Here is a 17,111-nt window from a genome sequence, read left to right on the forward strand (position 1 = left end):
TCCATGTGGCTATGTTTTATTAATTAGGGTGCTAATATCTGAACTCTAGCCACATTTTGTTTGCTAGCCACCTGCTTCCCCATCAGGACGAGCTCCTTGCAATATAAATAACACTCGTGATCTGTGGACACAGGGACCCAGAGGAATACAAGCTGAATTACTCGATTCTTAAGTTAAATGACCACCGATAAACCACCCCTAACTTCCAAAGAAACTTATCCTCAACTATCTGAGAGTTGGCATGTGAATCTTGAATAACTAGGATATCTTTGTGACTGAAACTTCTGGTACATGCCTATTTTTACTGAGCTATAATAGACAGTATTTTAGCTTCAGGTGTACAGCAGAATGACTTGGATGTTCCATCGAAATATATCAATACAGTCGGTCTAATTAACATTCATTATCATGCATTTGTACATTTATTTATTTATTTATTGCTTCTGGGCTACACCCAGCAATGCTTAAGGCTTTTGGTTCTTTTTTTCCTCCCCCTAAATATTCTACCTCTGAATAAGATGCTATGGTATTTGCCTCTCTGTATCTGACTTATTTCAATAATTCCCTATTTTTATTATTCATGGGATCACTAGTGAAGAGATGCTCTGTGCCAGGAATGGCTCTGGGCCTGGCTTATTTTACTTAGCCAAATGCCCAATTTTTATCATTAATTGAGCCACTATTTCTTGATGACCTGCTCAATGTCAGGAACTGCTCTGGGTTCTGGGGATGCAGCAAGGAGCCAGATGAGACAGAGCAGGTGCCATTTCTGTTTTGAGTTTCTCTATATGCTTGAGTGAGCCTTTATTCCCTGTAGGGGACCTCTCAATAGTACCCCCAGGACATTCAGCACAGGGACACCCCCTGGTAGGGTCTGGGGGGTGCTCTGTATTACCATGATGGTAAGGGCTGTGGGTTAGTGCTCAAGTGTCTGTTGTTCTGCCCTGGACCTGATCTGAGATAGAATTTGCAAGAATGTTCACCCTGAGGTCTCTTCATTCACCACAAACCCTAAAGAGCACAGACTATCTGAGCGTCCTCCCCAGAGCTCAGCGTCATGCCCCTTCCTGGCCTCCTTCAGATCTCTCAGCCTGACCCACGAAATCAAATGGTACCCCACCTTTGCCAACTTCTGCCCTATACCCCGTCCACTCACCATCCGCCCTTTCTCCTCCTTCCACGCTGCTCCTGAAGTGTGGCCACAGGTGTTTCTTTCACTCCAGAGATCCCATGGACTCACACTTCAACTCCAGCCATCCACGGTGGCTTGGGGGCCTCTGCCCAAGCCTTGGTTCCCTCTGCCCTGCCTGCCTGCCCTGCCCTCATCTGCTCACTCTCACACTGTCCAGCCTCCTCCACTTTCTGGGAGGTGAATGGTTCTCTGCTTTTCCCTTGACTTTTCTGCCCACTGCAGAATCCTTCTGCATGGTCTCCCACTTACTCCCAACTGGGAGGGTCCCTAGGAGTCACACTGACCGCCCAAGTCCTTCTCAGGTGCCAGCTTGTGCTGACTGTCTGCCTCGGTATCCGGTGCTACAGATCCCATGTAGACAAAGACAGTTCCAGGATCTCGAACTGTGAACACTGTTTTTTTTAACCTCACAACCTGCATATTCAGAAGACAACAGAAATCACTCTCAGGTGTCTCGCCAGCTCCACAGGCTCCATATTTACACATTTTCACTCTGCATCAACAGTCATGGTTGTTCCTCAGTGCTTGGAGATTCAGCTGCCCATCTGACAGTTTAGGGGTAACCCAGTCCTTTCATGCTATAATAGTGAACAGAGGGGCCAGAGAAGTAGCTCAATGGTCAAGGGAATTGTATGGCAAGCACGAGACCGTGAGTCTGATGTCAGCACTGCTGGACCCAAGGGTCTAACTGACTAGTACTATCAACTCAGTATCATCTGAGCCTCACTTGGGTGCCCCCCTCAAGTGAACTGAGGACTCACTTGCTTTGAGCACTCTCCACAACCTAAATTAATTCAGATGGTTCAGCTCTCTGAGTTTCTTACAGCCCTGGTCTAGCTTTATGTTAAATCAGATCACACACAATATTTGATTGGTTTGTTGTGGGGAGGAAGCCAGGGGAAGTGTTTGGGGCAACACCCAGTGGTTCTCAGGGGCTATTCCTGGCTTTGTGCTCAGAAATGACTTCTGGCAGTGCCCAGGGAACCGTATGTGATGCCAGGGTCAAACTGGAGTTGGCTGTTTGACTCCAATGCCCAGTTGCTACACCATCTCTCCAACCCTACAGAATCTTACAGCTTTGCTGCCCTTCCCAGAGTATTTATCATGTGGATAAATAATATATCACCTTCTCTGTATCTGTAAGAAGAGTAGCTAGGCAATGAATCTTGGCCCCCTCAAATAAAAATGATTAAATAAACCCGTGAACAAAATAAATGAATTATATTTAAAATAATGGTTTGGCAAACAAGATTGCTATATTGCAAGAAACTGATATAAAAGTTAATTTCCAGTTCCTAAGTCTACGAGAGATCAGTTTTGAGCAGGAGTAGCCAAGAGCACAGGTGGAGAATTATCAGAGTATCTTCTGCTACCTGTTAGCACCTGGGTACCAGTCCTGACTATATTTCTCTGTGTAATCGTCACATGCTGATTTTTAAGTGATACCTACACAATTTTTAAAAAGCTTCACGTAAGCTTTTTTCCCTTTTTGAAGAAACAAGTCTGTGCTGATTATGCAGTGAAATTTGGTCCCATGCACCAACTTCTCTGCTGTGGAGCTCACCTGTTCCATCCTTTAAAGAAAGAGGAGTTCAGTGTTGCTCAGTTAATTGTGAGGAAATAGCTCAGGGAAATCTGGTCCTAGGCCCAAATTGGTTCAGAGTTGGAAGCTTTCTCTGCTTTGGGGGATCACCTAGCCCCCACGTACTTATCTCTCTTAACTGGAGACCTTAATGAGACTCCAAGGGCTGAAGCTAGGGTCTCTCCTACTAAGCACCGACAAACAGTTTATGGCATGCAGGTCTCCATAGAATGTTTGGTTTTGTATTTTATTTGAGGTGTGACTACAGGGTGATGAGGCTGAATGCGCTGTGTGACTGGAGGAAATGGGTCCCTTTCTGGGAGTCTCTGTCCTTCCTAAAAGAAGATGCTCAGATGCAGGTGTGGCCTGGGATGGGGTAGGGTGTCCCGTCTGGAGAGGTCAGAGGTAGAGGGAAAGCAGGCGAGTCAGTGGTGGAGATGGAGTCAAATTCCTGTGTCCATTTCCTCACCATGTGTAGACCCCAGAGTGTGAACACAACTTCACTCACACTGCACAGGCTTGCTGGGGTTGGCCTCAGCAGACCCGGTTGGCCTGGTTGACCAGTCCAGAGCAGAAGCAATGGGTCAGGGTGGAACGGATGCAGAATCTTGGGAGGGAGATGGTGACAGGTCTATGCACACAGGGTCCCATAGAAAGATAAAAGTCAAATGGGGGCTGAGAGCAATCAACCAATTCCACAGTCAGAAGACTCTCAATCTCATATGCCTTTTTAACTTGGGGCCCTCCCAAGCAGTGCTCTCAGTCTACTGGACCTACAGGTTCAATGTGAGGTCCAAGGAGATGGTGGTGCTTGGGGACCCTCAGGACTGCAACAGGTAATGTTTGTAGGGACTATGCTGTGTCAAGGATTGAACCATAACCCGTGAGATATCTCTTCTTCCTTCCTTCCTTCCTTCCTTCCTTCCTTCCTTCCTTCCTTCCTTCCTCCCTCAACCCTCCCTCCTCCCTCTCTCCCTCCCTCCCTCCCTCCCTCCCTCCCTCCCTCCCTCCCTTCCTTCCTTCCTTCCTTCCTTCCTTCCTTCCTTCCTTCCTCCCTCAACCCTCCCCCCTCCCTCCCTCCCTCCCTCCCTCCCTCCCTCCCTCCCTTCCTTCCTTCCTTCCTTCCTTCCTTCCTTCCTTCCTTCATCCCTTCCTTCATTTCTCTCAGATCTTGTGAGTCTTGCATCTCTCTGTTAATTTTCTCATTTGGGGGTGGTTTCTTTTGTTCTTTGGGGTTTTGTTCGTTGGGTTGACTATTGTTCCCTTTGGGTTGGCTGTGTCCTTTTCCATCACTTTGACTTATGGAAGAAGGGAGGGCGATGTGCTCGCTGTCAGGAGCTGATACCAGGGCAGACGCTGCAGAAAGTCTAAAGCATCTGTCTTAATTCTCACAGCAACCCTGGGAAAGGAGCCCTTACTAACCCTGTTTATACATGAGACAATTAAACTCAGAAGAGGATAAATAATGTGCCCAAGATCACAGAGCTTGTCAGTGGCACAGTTGGGTTATGTAGCATGAATTTTATTCCTGACCAAGATTCGCTCTTTTCATTCATATCATTTTCATCAGGCCAGACAGATGAGACCCGGGTCACCAAGCACGCAAAAGGGTCTTTGGATGGGAAGAAGAAACAATTACGGTTCAACTGACCTGCACTCTGGCCTCAGCTCATGCAACAGGCATTGCGCTGGGCTGTCCAGCAGGCAGTGCTGAAGCCCAGTCAGAGCCTGGTGTCCTGGGTGTGCACCATTTCTTGGTGGTTTTTCGGGCCCTGAAAGGGAAAGCTTGGCTGTGTTCTTGCCTCTCCATCACTAGCCAATGGGGAAGGCTCACTGAAGGCCTGGGCGAGTCTGTTCTTCGGGCTGGAGCAGAGCGCTCCTCACATATCCACCCCAGCGGATCCTTATTGATGGAGGTGGGTTTCTGTCATGTAAATATGCATCGCACACAGACTTCTTTCTCCACGTCTCTTCCTAATGCACGCACGGAGCATCTGGGCACACTCTTCTCTCAGATAAACACAAGCTGTACATTTTCCTTATTTATGAGTAACACACAGTTTGAAATTGCTTTTACAACTAGATACAAATTTCATTAGACAAATTCACATATTTCAGTTGGAGCCGGAATTTCCAATAGCCCTGCTCAGCCCAGAGGCTCCTCCACTGGAAACTGAAACATTAATACTGACTTTGGCTTTGGAGTAACTTCCGGTTCTAAAACGAGCTCTCTGGGGCCCAGAGACATGGTTCTGTGGTTAGCGGGCATGAAGCCGCAAATTTGATCCCCGGAACTCCCACCATGTGCCAAGTGTGGTCCCAGCAGCTCTGTGGACCGGGAGGTGTCACACCTCAAGGAAAAGGCAAGCTCCCTACCCAGGGTGAGAGCAAGAATGCCGCTCCCGGGAGGGAATGAAAGAGGAGCGAGCAATGGAGGGCGCCTGCTGCCGCCCACCACACTCATCTGAAAGACCCACACAACCTGGAGATTTACCTGTCTCACTCTGTTTTTCTGCCCATAGAGCCACCACCCTCAGAGAATCTGGGACAAGGCCTCTTTGGGAAGGACAAAGAGGTGACACTTATGCAGGACTCTTGGCCTTTTCATGCAGTGAACCACTGAGCCCGCACCATGCACTGCTGTTACCTGGAAAACTGCGTGGTTTAAGAGAAAAAGATGGGGGTGTGTGAGGGAAGCCAAGGCATAGGAGGAATCCCCGGAGATGTGGGTTTGACAGCAGGGATGTGTGTCTGATTCGTGTCCATTTGCACATCATGCCCATTCGCCTATAAGTCCAGCTCAGGGCTGGCATAGCAGACAAATGTCGAAAGTCATGCCAGTCTTCTGAAGGTAAAGTTGACTGAGGATGGAGCCTTCCCAGACCCTCACAGGACCTCGCCCCAAAGCTGAGAGGGGGTAGAGCGGAGGAACTCGAGTAAGGGGCAACTGAAAGTAGTAGCTTGGCGGCTCAGGTGGTCAAGTTTAAGATGAGGAGGATTATTTCTAGTTCACAAACAAAGGCAAAGGGGCTGTCCTCATGGAAATCCTCTGGCAAATACACACACACACACACACACACACACACACACATACACATCTCCCACCTTTTCAAAGCAGTGAATCGATGCCAGGATTGAGATCAAGCATTCTTTTTTTTTTCTTTTTTGGGCCATACCTGGTAATGCTCAGGACTTGTTTCTGGCTCCACAGAACTCAGGGATCGCTCCTGACACTTCTGACCATGCTCCAGGGACCATGAGCGGTGCCAGGGATCGAATCTGGGCAGCTGCATGCAAGGCAATGCCCTACCCGCTGAACTAGGCTCTCCTGTATGCTTTGCTGAGCTTCTTATTCACTCTTCCATTCTGTCTCCCTTAATCACGTCTTTTTCTGGCTTCTGCTGCTTGTGGGTATTGAATCCATGACCAAATGCCAGCCCCACCTCTCTAAATCCACTCCTTGTGGGGTCAGCCTCATCCAACAATCAGACACCCACTAGCAATCAGGACATAATGCAGTGGACAGGGCACTTGCCATGCACACAGCCCACCGGTTCAATTCCTGGCACCACAGAGGGTCCTCTCAGCACTGCCAGGAGAGATCTATGAGCACAGAGCCAGAAGTAAGCCCTGGGTATTACCGAGGGTGGTCCCCAAACAGAGCAACATCAAGGAAGAAAAAAAAACTCGTTGGATTCTCTTTCAGTTCATTTCTTTTCCCATTCTTCAGATCCACACTCCAAATTAGCCCAATAAATCCCTCACCTCTCTGTTCTTCTCCAGCACCATTCCCCTCCACCACTCTTTCTTTCCTGCCCTACTTTTCACACTCCCTATTTCCACTCTGGGCTCCTGCAAGCCCATCTCCACACAACAGCCAAGATATTTTAAAATGTTATTCGTCAGCCTGTCACCTCCCTATTTTAAGTCTCCCAAAGTCCCTGCACCAGGTTCCACACTACATTTTCTATTACGAATCGCCCTAAATATCAAGTAGGTCTGAACCAAAGTTCTAGAAGGCATTTGCAAGCTTCAGCCTGTCACAAGTTAAAGGGAAGTGGGCATTATGAAATATGGTCATGATTTATGGTTATGTACTACCTGTATTATCTCATTCGTTATCACCCTATGGTAATCATTTTTTTCAAAATTTTGTCCGTGTTTGAGGATGTTTTGGCATATTGGAGGCTTGAGCTTCTAGATTCTGTCCCTCTCAGGGTGAGCTAAGTCCCAGAGATAGCAAGTCATTTAGGTGCAATGCCTTTCCTAGGTAAACTACCCAATTAAAAACCCATATCCTAGGAGCATCAAAATATATAAAGCAAATATTAACAGACCCAAAGGGTAACATTGATAGCAGTACAGTAATAGCAGGGGATTTTAATGCCCGACTTATAGCAATGGACCAATCATGCAGACAGAAAATCAACAAGAAAACAATATCCTTAAATGGCTAATTAGGTGATATGGAATGAATAGATATTTACAGAGCATTGCATACCCAAGCAGTACAAGACACTGTTGTCAAGTGCTTATGGAATGATTCGAGGATACAAGCTATATGTTGGGACACAAAATAAGGGTCAATAGATTCATGAAGGTTGAAACCTTACCTACTAAGTATCATTGCAGGTACCAAAGACATGAAACTACAAATCAAACAATATGGGTTAACCACAAAATGACTAAACATGCTACTTAACAATTGAGTCAACGAGAAAATCAAAGGGTAAATTAAAGAATAATGCCTGGAGACAAATGTAAACAAAGACAGAAATTCCCAGAAGTCATAAGTTTGGGGAGCAGGGAAAGAAGTACGAAGAGAGAAGTTAACAGCAACTAGTTCTATCTCTAGAAACAAGAAGCCCCCTCCCAACTATACTGAACTAAAAGAAGTTAGAGAAGGAAGAGAAAAAGAAGCCAGAGTCCGAAGTGGGAAAGAACTAATAAAACTAAAGTAAAATGAACAAAATAAGACAAAAAGTACTTCAAAAGATCAAGGACTGGATTTTTGAAAAAGAAATTGACGAATCTTTAGCACACTAACAAAGAAAATGAGAGAATAAATAAGCCCAAAGGAAAGTGAAGAACTTTCCAACAGGTATTGCAGATGCCCAGAGGGTAAGAGAACGGGAATGACAAGTTGAACAACCAAGATGAAATAAGCAAAAGCCTCCAAACATAAACACTTCATGACCAAATTAGGAGGAAATAGGAGACTTTAACAGATTAATCACAAGTAAGGGACTGGAGCAACGATCGAAGTTTTCCCTCCCCCGCCCCCTGCCAAAGCCCCGGATGACAGCTTTACCTGTGAATTCTACTGATTTCTTTATTTTTTTTAAATTTATTTATTGAATCACTGTGAAGACAGTTACAAAGCTTTCAGGTTTAAGCCTCAGTCACACAATGATCAAACACCCATCCCTTCACCAGTGCATATTTTCCACCAACAAAGACCCTGATATACCCCCCATGGGCTGGAGCGATAGCACAGCGGGTAGGGAGTTTGCCTTGCACGCAGCCAACATGGCCGACCCGAGTTCGATTCCTCCGCCCCTCTCGGAGAGCCTGGCAAGCTACCGAGAGTATCTCGCCCGCACGGCAAAGCCTGGCAAGCTCCCCGTGATGTATTCAATATGCCAAACACAGTAACAAGTCTCACTATGGAGATGTCACTGCGCCCGCCCGAGCAAATCGATGAACAACGGGAGGACCGTGACTGTGCCCGTGATACCCCCCATGCCACCCCTCCTCATGTCTGTGAGGCAGATGATTTTCACTTAACTCTCTCTCTACTTTGAGTACAATCATTATTTCGACAAAAGATGCACCATTATTATTCGGAATTTCCCCCAACAATGAAACCTGCTGAAAAGGCATCATGAAATACTTTGTTTTCTATTGCTGGTTATGAAGACCATATGATGGATTTTGGATTTCTGATATTTTACTAATTAAGTCTGGAGGGATTTCTGCCAAAAGCCGAATAGATTGGTTTGTGTGCCTCTGGGTCCATGGCCATGCCAGAGAGCCGCTTGTGGGGGGCAACTCGTGGTCTCGGCAGGGCGAGAAGGACATGCCAGTTCCATCCCCCATTCCATGAGGCCACAGTTGCCCTGTCACCACCGGCTCATACTTGGCTGTCCAATAAGCTCTGAGGCGGTGGCCACCATGCCGCCGGGGAGGTGGGGCCGAAGGGGGGAATGGTGGAAGAGACAGACACCCTTTCCCTCCCGGGGGGGGGGGGGGCACAGCACCATAGCTTAATGTATACTCCATTCACATTTCTGCCAGAAGCTGCTAGGTTCCGAATTAGGTCTGTGTGCCTCTGGGGCCATGGTCGTGCCGGGGAGCCGCTTGTAAGGGGTAACTCGTGACCTCGGGAGGGCAAAAAAGCGATTCTACTTATTTCTTAAAGACAAATATCTCTGGGCCAGAAAGACAATACTTGCTGATGACGTGGTCAACCTACGTTCAATTCCTGGCATCCTATATGGTCCCCTGAGCACCATCAAGAACAATTCTTGTGTCTAGAGAGAGGTGTAAGCCTTGAGCACTGTCAGGTGTGACAAAAAGATTCAAAGTCAAATATCTGACCTTCACAAAATCTTCCAAAAATATGAAAAAGAAGAAAAGAGCCCACATACAGTTATGAGGCACAGATAACCCTAATTCCACAACCAGACAAGGACATCATAAGGAATGAAAACTTCACACTAATGTATAATAAATACAGATGCAAATATTCTCCACAAAACGCCAGCAGACCAAATACAGCAATACATCAAAAATGCCATAGGCCACAATCAAGTGGGATTTATTTCCGGATGTTCCTGCTCTTTCAACCTGAAAATCAATTAATGCCATACACTAAAGGAAGGATACAAATCATATGAGCATTTCAATAAATGCAGAAGAGACATTTGACAAGATTCAGCATCCATTTATGGTTTAAAAAATATTCTCCATGATAAGGGAACAGAATAAATACAACTGAACAAAATATGACAAACCTACAGCTACCGTCGTACTCAACGATGAAGATTTGAAAGCACCTCCTTAAGATTAGGACCAACCCAGACATGATCACTCTCACCACCTCTTTTACTTAACATCACATTGGAAATCTGAGCATGAGTTATTAGTAAAGAAAATGAAACAAAGGGGCTTCAGTTAGAAAGTAAAACCAAGTTGAACTATCACTACTTACAGATAGCATGATAACATACATGTATATATACATATATATACACACACAGATGAAGTGCCAGATTCAAAACAAATATTATGCATAGTAAATGAATATAGTAAAATATCAGATTACAAAATCAATATTCAAAAGTGCATTTCTTTCTTATATGCAAAGAATTAACTAGTAGAAAGAGAGGTCAGAAAAACCATCCCATTTCCAATGGTATTCAAAAGAACAAGCTGCCCAAGATCATATTTACCCAGGAGATGAAATATGTGTATGTTGTAAATTATAAAATACTGTTGATAGAAATATAATATAGAAAAGAAATACACTGTATACTGGTGGGTGGGAAAAATAATATTGTTTAAATTTAAATACAAACTCAAGGTAAATCCTATTAAAATCCTAAGGACATCCTTCAAAAATACAGAAAAAAATCCTAAACTTTATTTCAGTGGCAAAACACCTTACAATATTAAATAATATTGAGGGGGATGAAATGGAAATATCACGTTCCCTGACTTCAAACACACCACAAAGTAATCGTTATCAGATCAGCATGGCATCAGCATAAAAAGAGATACACAGAACACTGAAACATAATTGCGAACTCAGAAATACTGTGAATGACATGTGATAAATGAGCGAAAGTGCACAGTGGGTCAGCTTTTGGTGTGTTCAATAAGCCAAGTTGGAAAGTCCCTTGAATATATAGTGCAGGGAAAATAGGGCAGTCACATGCCCGAGAAAGTAACTTTAGGCCACTATTTGAAACCAAGCCACGCAAAATGCAATAAAATTATATGAAATACCTGAGACTAGAGAAGAAAACACGGGCAATAAGCTTCTTGACTCTGGGCTTCTGTCTGTCTTTGGAAATTTCATTCCAACCACAAGGGAAACCAGAGTGAAAATAATCAGAATGACACCAAGCTTAAAACAATAAGTTCAAGACAATAATAAAAAAAAGACACCTTACCGAATGGAGAAGGTATTTGCACACCAATAACAGCTAACAGGTGTTCTGTTATGTGGTTATGTGGTGTGAACGGACGGGGTTAGCTGTTACGTGGTTTAAAGTACCCAGACTTTATACAGAACTCTTAAAACTCACCAACAGCAACACAAAGGGCCTGATTAAGCAAAAGGGGCAAGGATCTGAGCATTCACTTCTCCACAGAAGACATACGGATGGCCAGCAGGCACATGAAAAGATGCTCATCATCACTTATCATTAGGGAAATGCAAATCAGACCCCGATGAGATATCGCCTCACACGAGTTAGAATGGTCATTATCAAAACAACAGTAAACAAGAGTTGACAAGGAAGTTGGGAAATGGGAATCTTCATACATTATTGGTGGGAAAGTAAATCAGTGCAGTCATTATGGAAAATAGTACGGCATTTCCTCCAAAAATTGAGAACAGAAATACACCATGATTCAGCTATCAGTATTGGACGGAGCCATCCTTTCTATGCCCTGTTGCCCAGTTGCCAACTTCCAAGAGCAGAGTTTATGAAGAATATTTGATTCCGTAAGTCAACCTATTTCTTTGTTTCTTTGGACCACACCCAGTGGTTTGTGGAGATTGCTCCTGGCTCTGTGCTCAGAGATTATTTGTGGTGGAGTCAGGGATGGAACCCGGGCTTCTCACACGCAAAGCATGCTGTAGGCCTTTGCCTACAGCAAAGGCCAACAGCATGGAAAGACTGATCTTTCCAGCGGTCCCTCTCTTCTGATTTTCCCCAGCCATTCTTGGAACCTCGTGCTCTTTCCTTCTTTCTTTTCCATGGTAACTTCCACCTGGAGCACTCCTTCATGACGACTTGGCCTAGCGTTGAGTGATGGTCTCCCTTGGCATCCCTTGAGAAGCACTGGGACAACAGATGCATTGGGTAGGAAATGCCCGAGGTGCACCCGTATCCAAGGGCAGGAGTGTGGTAGCCAGACCCCACCCCAATCAAGAGTCAACCAGAACCAAAGACATTGGGAAGTTGTGGATGTTGGTTCTTAGTCCTCCCTAGGTTGATGCACTAAGAAACCTTTCCAGGCTGGTAATTTAACCGTGGACAGGGATTGGTGAAAGTTTAGAGGATTATGCGCAAATGCATATAGGGAAAAGCCAGGGACAAGCAGACCCTAAGGAAACACCTCTGACATCCAAACTGAGAGTCATAGCTGCTCTCTCTGCCCTCAGCCCTGGACAATGGAACTCCTCTCAGCCTGTGTAGCCAGGGCCACACAGGGTGGAGGGCCAGAGAGATGCTCATTGAGCAGAGAGAAAGCAATGGCTGTAGAGACAGAGGAAAGGGCAGAGAAATATCGCCAAGGGCGGAGTGCATGCTCTCTGCATGCAGGAAGTCTGGGTTCTACCCTAAGCCCCAAGACGCTCGCTCTGAGCTTAGCTGGGTTTGCCGCAACCCCCCAAACAAAAAGAAAGCAAGTGTCAGATAAATGGTCTGCTCATTCACACCAGCCTTTATTATCGCTCTGCTTTCTGGAAAGGAACCGACGTGTGTTTTCATATTAAAACCTAAGAACCAATCTATTCATGGCTAGTGACAAGGATTCTTTATTCCTTAAGGTATGATGTGTTGATTAAAACCTTTAGACCTAAAAGTGTCCGGGGAGGAAGGCGCTACCATTTTGCAGTGTTTATTTGTCCCCAGCCCCCATCACTGAGAGGAGACCCCCCTCTCTATCTGCCAGCAGCTAAAGGAATCCTTGAATGCCCTGAAGCAAAGGCAGGAGCGACCGTACAAGGATAGAAGAACCCCGAGTTTCTCACCCAAGGGAGCAGGGCGAACACCGCCACAGACCCAAGGCAAACCTGGGATCGCGGGGAGTGGTTAAAAAAGTGGCAGGAAATTAATCTAAGCACGTCGCCTGCCCTAAGGAGATCTGAGAAAGTCGTAGAGCCAAGTGCATCCCACATGGTCCAGAAAACACTTTGTGATGCGCCCAGAAAGACAGAGTTTGTGAAGACTGTCCCTGATACTTTGTTGGTGGGGCGGTGGGAGGAGGAAGAGGGGGTCTTTCCGACAGTGAGATTCTAGGCGTTGTACCTGGTAGGAGCAGAAGGGGTCGGCCTGGCCTGGCCCGGGTTTAGCGCCTGAGCGGCGGGCGCGTGCGTTTCCGAAAGGGATTTTGCACGGTTCCGTGCTCCGAGGCAGGCACCGCGCTGCGTCGGGCGGGGAGGGCGCAGCGCAGAGGCTCGGCGCCCAGGCGTGGGAACCGGACTCAGGGCACCAGGGCGCGCTGGGAAGTTCTGCTCCGGGTACCTGGAGGGACGGAGGGGTGGCCCGGGGGCCTGTGCCCCCGCCGTCCTCGCCCCCTACGGTCCTCGCCCCTGGCCCCCAGCTAGGGCGCCCGGGCGGGCCCCGGGGAGCGCGCGCGGAGCCGACCCGGCCCGGGTCCTGGCCCCGCGGGCGAGCGCGCGGCGCGCGGGGGGTCTCTCGGCGCAGCCCGGCCCCCCCCCCCCACGAGGCTCCCGGGTCCAGCGCGGTGGGCGCCGACCCGCTGCCATGACAACCCCGCGGCCGCGGCCGCTCCCGCCGAGCGTGGCGTCCGCGCGTCCCCGCGGCCCGTGCGCCGCGTCCCCGGAGGAGGAGGAGGAGGCGGGGGCGCCGCCAGCCCCGCTGCCCGCGCGCCCCGAGCCTGCGGGCCGGTCGGCCGCCAGCGTGGGCGCGGGCTGCGGGAGCAACTTCGGGCGCCCGGGGCGGGGTTCCCGAGCGAGCGCACACGCCGCCGGCGCCCAGATGCGCCAGCTCGCTCGGCCGGGCTCTGCGCTCCGCCCGGCCGCCGCCTCGCAGCGCCGCGCCCGCCGCCGCCGCAGACACTCGCCTGGCTCCTCCGCGCCATAAACTTTTGGTGCCAGCGCCCGGCAGGACGCAAGTGGCATCTGCTCGGGCGAGGCGGGGCCGAGGCGTCGGTGACCTTCAGCCCTGCGCCTCCGCCGCGCTCCCCGCCCCGCGGCCGCCGCCTCCCCCGGGGAGCGCGCAGGCAGCGCCTTTCGGCGGCGGGAGGGGGCACCGGGTCCGGCAGGAGCCGAGCGAGCACCGGCGGGCTCCGGAGAGCCCCGACTGCGCCTCCTCCTCCTCCTCCTCCTCCTCCTCCCCGCGCCCCGCGCCCCGGCCGGCGTCTGGCTCCCTCGGTCCCCGGCCGCTCCGCCCGCCCGCTCGGCGCGCGCCCTCCGGCCTCCCTCGGCCCTTCCCAGACCCGCCCCCGCGCGGGCCGGGGCGCACCCGGACCCCGCCGCTGCCCGCCGCCGGAGTTCTGGGAAGTTGCGGCTGGCGAGGATGGGGGTCAGTGGGTACCTGCTCCAGCCCTGGAAGTGCCTCGTGGTCGTGTCTCTCAGGCTGCTGTTCCTTATACCCACAGGAGTGCCGGTGCGCAGCGGAGATGCCACCTTCCCCAAAGCGATGGACAACGTGACGGTCCGGCAGGGGGAGAGCGCCACCCTCAGGTAGGGAGCTGGCCTTCGGCGGGGGACTGGCCCCGCAGGGGATTCCTGGGGTCAGGGGGCTCGGGCCAAAGATCGGACGGTTCGCTCACGGAGGCCCAGAGCGCGCGCAGGGCCGCCCACCCCGGCCCCGAGTGGAGACGGGCCCCCGGGCTCCGTGGCGGTGGACAACGTTCTTGTGGACGAGGTTGGTGGTCTGCGCCGGGTGCTCTGGTCCTGGATGCCACACGCCAGCACTCAGGGCCGTGCCGGGAACTCTCGTGTCCGCGGCCTTAGCTGGGCTCGGTTCGCGTGGCCTTTGGTTCCAAGAGGCCGACAACGGGCGCTGGGTTTGCAACACTGGGGGCCTTTAGCCTAAGAGCGGGGGACTGGGGGTGGGAGTGGGGCGCATTGGCGACGCTGTCAAGTCCAGGACGGCCTGTGATGCGCTCCAGACATCTGGAACATTCCAGCCTCTGGCCAGTCGCAGTGATAGCCATGGTTAGTAGTGTCTGGCTAGCCGCGGACCCAAGACACACGTGTGCCTGCCCCCTGTTACGAACTGCGAATCGCCGCGGCAGTTTCCCCCTGCCGGCCGGAGTCCAGGAGTGGAGACAGGTAGCTTTTACCTGCCTTGTCTTGCTCTGGTGCGAAGAGCACAATAGAAAAGGTTTGTATTTCACCGTAATGAGTTATGGAGAACTACTTCCAGGCTCCTGGCAGACCCCCGGGATGGCTGGGGTGGGGGGGGGCGGGGCAATGAGTGTGTATGTGGTGTGTGTGTGTGTGTGTGTGTGTGTGTGTGTGTGTGTGGTGGGGGAGATTCTGGGAGTATGAACCTTTGGGGACCAGGCCTGCCGCCGCAGAGACTTTAATAAAAATGCAGCCACCACATTCCACCAGCTCAGCAGATATCATCTTTTATCCCTTTAATGAGGCAGTTCTGGTCCTCGGAGACAGATTCAGGGACGTCCCAGCTTAACTCTGGCTCGCCGTGCACACAGGGTGAACGCGTTTGCCCTGTCTGTGACTTTGATGGTTATGGGGAATATAAAGCATGCTGTCCCAGACAAGCCGCCGAGAACTCGGGCTTCTCCCAGCCTGAGAGTGTTTTCCCTTCCTGCTCCGGTGGTCGGACGGGGTCTGGGTGGGAGAGGGCTTCTCCCGAGGCATGGAAAGAACGGCTGTTTCTCTGGATCCCCCCGGCTCAGCTCAGATTCTCATTGCTTTAGGGGGTGCTAGCTCTTCCGGCTGGTTCTTAGCTGTGTCTCCTTCTGAACCAGATATCAGATCCAGAACCCAGGAAGGCAGACCACCTTCTGGGAGAGCAGGGGGCTAAAGGCCACCGGGTCAGCCTGTCCCAACCAGTGCAGCTGTCCCGGGGAAGTTTCAGGAGTTCACTCCCCGATTATAGCCCCTATGTTGGCTGCTGCCCGCAGAACAGAACAATTCATGGTCCTGGACTGCAAAACGCCGCCGAACAGGAAAATGCGGGGCATACTGATGGCTCTCGGGGAAACTGACCCCGTTGCCTCTGTTTACCTTACCTACCTCTCTTTACTAGTCTCTTTAACTGGGAGCCAAAAGATCTCTGCGCTCAGACATCGCAGCTCCCCTGACCTTTTCCTGCCCCCTGAAAGTAAAGGGGGGGAGGGAGGAAACTTAAAAGGCCCGAAGCTGGCCTGGGATGTAATGAGGCAACTCCACCAGCAGAGGGCCAGCTTGGCCCTCCTTTTATTTTTATTACTTTATTTTTTATTAGCTGCTGGCCTGTTTTCATGATCTTCAATTCTAATGTTTAGCAGCTGGACGAGGGAATGGGAATGGGAATAAAACCAGAAAAAAAGCTGAAGAGCTGCTTTTTATGCTTTGCGGAGAAAATAAAACCTCCCATGTTCGAACGTCGCTGGTATACTTGCCACCTGATTGTCAGAGAGGAAGCTTATGTCTTTAGCTGATCGCGCCTTTCCGCTTCTGTATAATTTTCCTTGGCATGGACAAATGGAGCATGTTGGCCACGTTTTCATCTCTCTGTAACCTCTTGAGTTCCTCTCTTCCCCCTCTCCCTTCATTTTTATCAGATGCTTCATTTTAAACGCCTCTGCCTGGTCTTCATCCCCATCTCTCGCCTTCTTCACTTAATATCTTGTTATAATTACGGCCTGAGTTTTATACGGTTCTGATTTCACTGTTAGCATGTTCTTTTAAACAGCATAAATATCTCCCTTATGCAGTTTGGAGAGTGTCGGAGAGTGACAGGTTAGCGTCTGGAGAGTGTCAATCTCGTTTCCCCTCCCATGCCCCTTTCGGGTTCTTGACTAATAGCTTACCATGTGCCCATCTTGGTGAGAAACGGATTTGTCACTTCTCCAAGGGAGCATGCATGCTTCTGGGCTCTGAAAGCTTCAGCGCCAGTGAAACCTATCGTGTTTGATTTTGTGTGTGTGTGTGTGTGTGTGTGTGTGTGTCTTTTGTTTGGCGTCAAAGCGATTGCAGTTTGTAAGTATGAGTGTTCTGTCATCTCCTTAATAGTGTATTCTTTGAGAATTGTGTGTTTGGGAATTTGTAGTGTTCAGAAGGCTTTAAGTGGGGAGGAGGGGAAGCCAACTTCGAATAGTTCTCATACCCTTCCTCCGACAGAACAAGTTTTCCAACGGGACTTGGGTCTTCGCATCCCAAGTCCAACGCTTGCATGA

General features: G+C 49.6%; 1 protein-coding gene across 2 annotated transcripts in view; it reads left to right on the plus strand.

Moving 5' to 3' along the window:
* Nucleotides 1–17,111, plus strand: part of OPCML (opioid binding protein/cell adhesion molecule like) — a 1,179,878-nt gene that overhangs the window by 599,990 nt on the left and 562,777 nt on the right. The window contains exon 2 of one of the 2 annotated variants that reach the window (XM_056131456.1): nt 14,355–14,439. In XM_056131456.1, the coding sequence (XP_055987431.1) occupies nt 14,355–14,439 (85 nt within the window). Of the gene's footprint in view, nt 1–14,149; nt 14,440–17,111 lie in introns of those variants that run through there. The other variant, XM_056131455.1, reaches the window with a different exon arrangement.

This window comes from Sorex fumeus, unplaced genomic scaffold (assembly GCF_029834395.1).
Source record: "Sorex fumeus unplaced genomic scaffold, SorFum_2.1 ptg000091l, whole genome shotgun sequence".
Lineage (NCBI taxonomy): Eukaryota > Metazoa > Chordata > Mammalia > Eulipotyphla > Soricidae > Sorex > Sorex fumeus.